Genomic DNA, 8,797 nt, shown 5'->3' with positions numbered 1-8,797 from the left:
ATGTCAACTTATTCGATGCAATCGTACAGCTTCAACACTATACTACTGGCTGTAGGACCCTGAAATTCAACAAAGCTGCGCCCTTTTCTTTCTCTAAACAAGCACTATATCCCCACAAATGCTCTGCCCCTGCTGGAGATTTGGACAATTGTTGATATTGTGATGTAGCAGTTGAATTGAAGGTGCAAGTTCAGCTGGGAAAAAAAGCTAGAAAGGCGTTTAAAGTCTAGAGAGACAGAGGTCTTGTAAATGTTTGACATCACTATGAAGAACAGTGAGCTTTAAAGACATTGTCAATGGATTTTTTTTTAAATCCGTTGCAGCTAAGGTCTACAATTATAGAGTTAAAATTACAGTCACGTATTAATGTTACTCGGACTAAAACGGCGCGGCTAATGCCTCAGAAAAGAGATCCGGAGAAATGGCCCGCACGGTCAATCTCAGTGTTTGCCCTGCCTCGGCGGTCAAATTCTTCGACTTTTCTTCCGTACGTCAACACAAAAATACTTTTTGCCTCATGCCGATCGAACATCAACAGAAAATGAAACCGATTCAGAAGTCGTGATATGTCAACAATGAGACCAAACAACAGTTGCAGGCAACACTCAAGGGCCCTTCAGTTTACCTCTAGGGCTAAAACCTCAGCAGGGCTAAAAAGGGAAACTGTGTAATAGCATTACTGTCCCCTCATGGCCTAGATAAATTTAATTGGATGTAAGTCGGGCTGTTAAACTCGCTCGTATGAGCTGTGAACAGATTCAAGCGACAACAAAAATGGCCCTTCTTTTTACAGAGGTCTCCGTGAGTGCATAGCCTGAGCTACAGGCAACCAGTGCCCAATTGTGTCAAATGAACATCACATTCATAGAAATCCTAGAAGTTTGTTGCTCAAACGGTAAAGTCAGAGCATGAATCGAAGTAATCTTTGTTATATTGAGTGATATTAAATATTTTGTTAGTGGGTGTACATGTGATTAAAACATTACATTTAGCTACAAGAGAGATGGCTATTGTGTACATTTCCATGAAAATCTACGGGGTGCAAACAGAGGAAACTTATCGTTTTGAAATACGCTATAGTGATTTTTATATAAACAAAATACATATATATATATAGCCTATATATATATATATTATTATAAAAAAATCAAACCATTGCTACTGTCTTTGTCGCATAAGAAGACTGGTTATTTTTTTTTAAATATATTAATACACAGTTGTTCTTATATACTGATACACAAAATATTATTTCTGTATGTAATTATTTTCATGTGTTTTCGCACCCGAAAAGTAAATTCCTAAACTGGACTGATACAGGACTATTGCTTTTTTGTTCCGAATAATAGGCTATAAAAATCCTAATGTGCGACTAAAGTGAGATGATAATTTCTTCTACTATTATAAAAGAAAAATAGACAATTGATGTTATTTTCAATAACAGTATTTTAAAAACATCAATTGGGTTTACGAAGCCACAAAATGTGTATATCCAATTAAAGAATACCCACTAAAACCTTTCTTGTAATCTATATTTATATTTATATTTATCAAATGTGCTATTGTTAAATATCACGGGTGGATAATGCAAAAAAAAAAAAAAAAAAAAAAACTCGCTAAATATGCATCGAATGTTCTTCATGTCAGAACCTTATTACTCCACTGATAATAATTGTCCTTATTTTTGTGTTGTGTCCCATAACATTTTTTTATAAACTGCACTGAAATGCAAATGCCACTTCAGTTACACTGCTTATTCTACCAAGATGTTTAGGCTACTTCATATTTGTTGATCAAAATGATTCGATGACAGTAAACGGAATGGCATTTATTGCGGAAACCAGATTTCCGACACATGGCTTGTTGATGACAAGATAAAGGTATGACTCACAACAAAACTACTAATATGACACGCATGTCTACGGCACGACTTTGTTTATAAGCAACATAGCGTTTTTACATAACAAAAGGCCAGTAGCCTACCTTCACTCTCCTTTTTTTTTTTTTTTTTTTTGGCAGATATGGCCTTATTAAAACCATTACAGATTACTCTGCTACATTGGTAAAAACACAGTAAATATTTCCAGGACCTTACTCCACAAAGCAGATTCACTTACACAATATCCAGATATTCGTCTAAGATCGCTTTGAAGTTGGATCCAAGATTAGCAAGAACAAAGGTTAGTCGCAACGAACATCGGAAATGTTTATGTTCGCCCGGTCCACCAAATAATTTTAATTTAGTTATAATACATTTTAGGATTTGATCAGATAATCTCTTAAGAAGGGTGGTTGTGTTAAATAAATTTGTAATATGAATTGTTTGCATTGCTAAAATGAGTCGAAATGTTTATTCATAGGCTACTCAACGCATTATATAAAAATGAATTGGTTGATTCGATTAAATATCTGGTGTATTCCAGATATTGTAAATATCTGGTAACTTCATATTAATGATTGAATTGTGTACACCAATGGTATTGGATACTTGGTTCCTATATATGGGACACACTAACTTGACCTTCAATTTGTAAGTTGCTCCCGCCCACTAAGACAGGGCTAACGCGAGGGGTGGGATCGGAAAGAAGGCCCCGACATTCTATAAACAGTCAAAACAATAGTTTGCAAAAAGAGGTTACTTTCTTCAAAACTGAATAGTTATAACAACTTTCATTCAACAATATTTGCGTTGTTTGTGTGCGGGTTTTCTCTCTCATTGCAACACATTTCCCCTTTTTTATTTGCTCAATGTATTGCAGATCACACATTAGCATTTGTCTTTAGTATTAATGAACGTATTCAAAACGCATTCATTAGTTTCGCGCTGTTCTGCATACGACAAGCATGTGACGATTTCCAGTATATGTATAGTTTCTCTATAGAGTTGTGCCATTACGCTGCATAATATTCCCCATATAATATTTTCTAATCACTTAAAAATAACTGCAAGGGAATGCGTTCTAGTCAAAGTTAGTCAAAGCAATGATATATTTAGTATATAAATACAAAAATAAAAGAAACATTCATGCAATAGCCTAAGTATGCATGCTGTAGTTATTTTTATATTATATATTTTTATTTTTGACGTGGTGCCGAAGCTTTTTAGTAACAGAAAAATGTACCATGGCTTAGGCAAATTGCATTTAAAGACTTGTTGATGTGTTAAATACATGAAATGCTTTATAATCCAAAAGCAAGAAGGACTTTATAGGCTATTTGTATACTAAATATTATATAGGCCTACAACTGGATTGAAAGTTGATGTTGCTGCTAGTAAAAAATATACAAAGGTACAAGTTAATAAAGTAAATAAATAAGAAAATAATGAAGTTTTAATTGTCTTTTTTTTTTAAGTTAATAATAACAAAAATCATCATCAGCAGTACATGTAGACGAATAAAAAAATATAATAAGGAACCATTCACCCCCGCCATTACTGCCCAATATGTATCGTTGCAAAACAGAAGATAAGGCCCAATTAAAAATGTCATGCAGAAAGTTTATAAGAAATTTACAAAGACAATTCAAACAAAGAACATTATTAAAATAATAGTATTAAGTCATTTTAAGCCAGATAAATTACAAATTAGAACAAACTACACTACAATTTGCATTCAATTTATACGATTCGTATTCGGCACATTCGGTTTGCCAATAACTTTTTTTTAAGATGACCTTTTTTTAATCAGATGAAATAAGCGTGAAAGAAGGTATTTTTTCCAGTGCGGTTTCAGTTGTAATTTCAAATATAGGCCTATTCAACGCTACCAAGCAAATGTTGGCACTGCATAAATACAGAAGTAACCAAACCGCTGCATAAGCTAAATACTAAAGTTACTAGCACGTCAAGACGGGCATATACACGTTTAAAGAGAGCGTTTATAAAACTACCCATTGTCAAGAAATATTTCTGCCTCTCTCTCATTTACACGCAAGTCTCCCTTTCACAGACATACACTCTCACAATCTTGTGTGCAGTGCAAGCGACGCCAGAATCGACTTCTCCCGTCTCTACTCGTCTGTGATAGGAGCAGAGCACTTAGTGAACCACATGACTACACAAGTTTTGTGTGAAGGGCACCGAGGTGCTCAATGACCTCTGAGCCGGGGAGACGAGTCGTCATAAACAGATTTGGCCAGTCTCAAAGTCAAAAGCGCCGCAAGCACATAAAATGCTATTGTTACGATTGCAGCGCATTTGCTTTAAAGGAAGCCAATAGACTTGACACTAGCCATCCCTAAGATCCACTTTATTTGCATCCTAGAGAATCATCAGTGATTCTCCATTCATAAAATGTAGTAAAAAAAAAAAATAAAAAAAAAAAAAAAGTTACAACAATTTCATGTTACACGTTTGGTTGAACAAGGTAAACATTACAAGTTGATCCTAAAATTCAGTACAACAAGTTCTAATTCCTTTTCGTGAGCAATTAAAAGTAGGCTATACTATGATTATAATCGCCTATCAAAATCCTAACAATCAAAAAGAAAACGCAATCTTCTCACACTAGATATTTGAGTAATGAGAAATGAAATAAAACGCCAAAACACGGTCCAAAACGTCTTTAACCATCCACAGTTCCAAAATAAGCAAGCAAACTATTGCATGTCCAGCAGTTAGTCCTCACGGGGCCCTGTTTCGGCGTCTGGTCCATTTATCCTCTAGGTGGATGTCTTTACCATTTGCAACCACTTGATAAACCATATCAATATTGTTGCACATGTGGCCATGTTGGCAAACATTCAGATTGCATTTTTAGTTTTCTCCTGAGTGTTAGAAACAACAAAAGCTTTTTTAACGTCTTAACCTTATAGCTACTGAAATAATTAAGAGCCAATACTGTCAAAATAAGGATAATGCGATGAAATGTTTCTGAAAACGGTCGTTTGAGCGCCTGAAGTCGGCTTTCCTGCTATTTCTGCATAGAAAAATGTGTTAAGGTAACATTTATCAGATTCCGATAACACTCATAGGCCTTTCAAATCACGAAATAAGTCAATAAAATGAAGTTTAAAGACTTTATTAATCAGAAACTGTAGGTTACACATATATGGATACATTCATGAACATTATTTACAAGACATTTTAATTGCAAGGTACAAAGGAATGCGACAGTGGAGCATTCACAAAATTACACAGAACAACACAGAAAAATTATACATCGGAGACAATTTCACAAAACATTTCAAAGAGGGGGAAATGTGACGATAATTTTTATATAGTTGTTGATGTCATTCATATAATTGTATTTTCTACAGATTCACAAAAATAGGGTTTAAAGCAAATGACAGTCGCCAATCAATAACAACAACAACAAAAGAAAACAAAACGTAGCACCGACTTCTGACAAATTCCTTTATAATATAATAATAATAATACTTAATAATAATAATAATAATAATACTTAATAATAATAATAATAATACTTACAAACGAATAAACTACTTTAGATTATACAAACTTTTAACCAGTTACGTGTCCATTTTAAAGCGTTATTTTCAGTTTAAGGTGTTTTAAAATAATACATGCGCCTTTGACAAAAAAATAGCCGGAAACATTTGCTTTTTTTTTACCTTCTAACTACAGTCATTATCATCATGCAGCAAATATGAACTATTTCACTGGCATATAATCCATGATCTGAGTAAATAATGTTTCTAATAACACAATGGTTCCCGCTAATTAGCAAAGCGGGCTCGTGAATATTGGGATATAAATCTGATCTCTTCTGTTCTGTATGATTGCTAGTTTCATTACAGTTATAAATTGATGAATCTTTTTTTGTTTTAATTTACCATTGCACGTCTTAATATTACTTAACCATGCATTTCTCTCCCAGAAGCATTGTTGTTGTGAATTAATTAAGTAGACCTAAGCGAATATGTCCAAATAAGGCAGATCAAGGGACTAGCTATCGTTAATGGGAAATTTATGCTGGTATAATGCAAATATAATGGAGACGAGTTTAACGTTTTTCACTAGGTATATCAAGAATACATATTTTATTAGCAGGAAATGGCGTTTATGCGGCTTATCTGCAGGCCTACTAATTTACACTTTGGCCAATATCTAGTTGTTGAAGTAGGTAATCTGCTCACATTTGTCAGAATGACATTTCACAGGCTAGATCAAAGTCTATTCATAAAAGCTGTTCTGTAATTGCAGTTTGGTTCTCAAGGGCCCAAGATATGAGTTGGGTCACTAACTTTGTGCCCGTGACCGTGAACGTGCCATAGAACACGTGGCGATGACTGCGGAACGGAGATAAGACGTTGATGGCTTAACGCGTCTTATTGTTGAGGGGTTTGAAAGGCTCTTTCTTAGCGATAACTGGCAAAATAAAAAAAACAAAAACATAGTTGGGAGATTACGAACAGTTAAGGATTCTCGTTGAGACAACATATGGAGTTTCAGTCATTTTTTAAGCTTAGAACACTGATCATGGCACGAGTGTGTTATCATTTTAAAAGATCTTTTAACACTCCGACAATAAATATTTAGCGATCATTTCAATATCATTAAGACTGATAAGAAAACATTTTACTGTCCAAAATTCTATCTCACAGCTTATATTTGTCTGAATTTCTAACTAGCAGTTAATTACTCAAAGTAACTAAAGTGAGAGATGACTTAGCTTTTTACTTTCAAAACTTAGACTAAAACGTTACCATGTACATGCCCACAATTGCTGGGCACAGACCCTCTTAAATAAACACTATACCACATAGTATAAGCAGACTTTTGGAGCTATCATTTGGTCGCGTACCCATAAATGCGTCATAGGGCAAGACTTTCAGAGTAAAATGGGCCAATGGCAGATTCCCATTGACTAAATACTGCTGTTGGACTAGCATTGAGCAATGTATATTGTGTGCCTCCTTAGAAGAAGGACAGCGCCTGCTCCCTTAGTAACAGTCTCTTTTTCTTCATCCGCCGATTTTGGAACCAAATTTTAACCTGTTGGTCGCTGAGATTGAGCCTGTCAGACAGCTCCCTGCGTCGCTGCCGGGTGATGAACTCGTTCAGCATGAACTCTCCTTCAAGCTCGGCCAGCTGCAGTTTGGAATAGGGCTTTCGCTTCTTGCGGGTCCGGGTGTGCATCGGGTACCACGGGGCACCTAGAGGGGCATAGCACGGGTTCATGAGAGAGCTTCAAAACATCTTAGGCCAGCACATCAAAAACATCAAGCCACGTAAAATACAAATTTCTGGTGCATTTTATTTTGTGAGGCTGTTTATATGACAATGAGGCATGATTCAATGACAATCTGAAGTGTGATGCAAGCTGTCGATATGACGAATTTATCTGTTTACACAAAAAGAATGTCTTAGAACGTTTTACTGTTCTAGTTAAATGTACATTAACGCGGTAATTGTCCTTTTTGCGAGAACCCTACTTATTTAGCGGTTTCAAGGCATATTAAATGCACGGCAACTGATATTAATTCAGTTTACGAGTCATTAAAACAAACAGAGCAATTGCCATTTTACAAATCTGTTCTTCTTACTAACATAACGTGCAAGCTTTAGCAAAACCTACACATATATTAACAATAACTATGCTTTTTAAACAGCGCCAAACATTGGCAACGGGATTGTTGAATTTTATGATGTTGTGTTTACTGGTTGTATAAATGACTGAGCGCTTAAACTGGTGAACGTGGAGCATTTTAGGGCAACCCCTAGTGGCCTTGAACAACCACGCAAGATCCATGTAGGAAAATCATAACAGTTGCCAGTGAATGCCTAAATAAACCGTCATGCAAAATAAAGGAATAAATAAAAAGCTGGAGCAAAACATTTGTACTATGTGCTTCTGTTGCCTTTTTCAGTTGTGATTAAAAGCGAGGGACAAACCTCCTCCACTGGCGATATTGCTTGCGTGGTTTCCTTGCGATATCAGGGTTTGTGGATCGCCTGCTGAAGTCTTTCCTCCTTCGTTTAGCACTGAAGAACTGGAGTCGGACTCCAACGACTGACAGGATGGCGGGTCTTGGGTCAGATGTTCGGTGCCATAATCATACTTTGAGAAGGTGCCACTGTTGCCCATCCCATTGTGCATCCCGTGATCAGACGATACTGATGTATCTCTCGCTCGCTCCTCTCGTTTGAGATTGTTGCTCTCTGAACACGGCTCTCTGGTGTTGCTGGAATTGCCATAATAACATTTGCTTTCCTCCAGTCGGGTTATTTCACAGGATCGATTAAAAGAGGGGTTAATGGATACGGGACTGCTAAAGTAAGACTGAGGATATCCATTGCACGACTCCGATGGATTCCACGGGAGAGAGCAAACATTGTCCCTTCTAGGGTACGAGAGAGACGGTAGCCCCGCCAGCTGTCCCCCTGAGGCTCTAAAATTCGGGAAGTAAAACCTGTCTCCAGTGTGGATGTTTACCAAAGGTCCCACAAACCCAGGATTAAGAAGATTATGCTCGCCCATTTCCGCGGGCCAGACCAACAGCTTCTAGTTTATTGCAATCTGACATTTAACGTAGTTAAACCTGGAGGTGCACCTGATTGGTCATCTCCACGTCACGTGCCGGAGCTTACTCGAACACTAGAAGGTACCACCCACTTGGTCCATTTCAGACAAAACAAAACATTAACTTCTGTATAACGGGTTTTATATGCTTTTTTAAAATACTATAAAATATCTTATTAAAAATGTAAAATCTTGTTTTTCTTTTCCCCTAGCTCAAAGGTTCTTAACTGATCATCTTTCACTTTCCTGTTTAGAAATATATAGAAGTGTCCCTAGCCTCGTTTAATTTTTATTACATGGAATAAATAAATAAA

General features: G+C 36.3%; 1 protein-coding gene across 1 annotated transcript; it reads right to left on the bottom strand.

Moving 5' to 3' along the window:
• Window positions 1-6,736: 6,736 nt before the first annotated feature.
• On the bottom strand, window positions 6,737-8,456 carry hoxc12a (homeobox C12a). The gene is made up of 2 exons (XM_081386340.1): window positions 7,856-8,456; window positions 6,737-7,116 (listed from the first exon to the last, which is right to left on the bottom strand). The coding sequence occupies exons 1-2, from the start codon at window positions 8,439-8,441 to the stop codon at window positions 6,878-6,880; spliced, it is 825 nt and encodes a 274-aa protein (XP_081242466.1). The 5' UTR covers window positions 8,442-8,456; the 3' UTR covers window positions 6,737-6,877.
• Between the last annotated feature and the right edge of the window lie 341 nt (window positions 8,457-8,797).

This window comes from Scardinius erythrophthalmus, assembly GCF_964197995.2.
Source record: "Scardinius erythrophthalmus genome assembly, chromosome: 15".
NCBI lineage: Eukaryota > Metazoa > Chordata > Actinopteri > Cypriniformes > Leuciscidae > Scardinius > Scardinius erythrophthalmus.
The sequence above is the reverse complement of the archived record's forward strand: the minus strand, read 5'-3'. Positions and strand labels throughout refer to the sequence as shown.

Bases quoted from the DNA above. Each gene is read 5' to 3' on its own strand.
- hoxc12a (XM_081386340.1), bottom strand. From the start codon at position 8,441: ATGGGCGAGCATAATCTTCTTAATCCTGGGTTTGTGGGACCTTTGGTA. The intron at 7,117-7,855 runs GTTTGTCCCTCG...ATGCCCCTCTAG, and splicing joins CAATATCGCCAGTGGAGGAG to GTGCCCCGTGGTACCCGATG.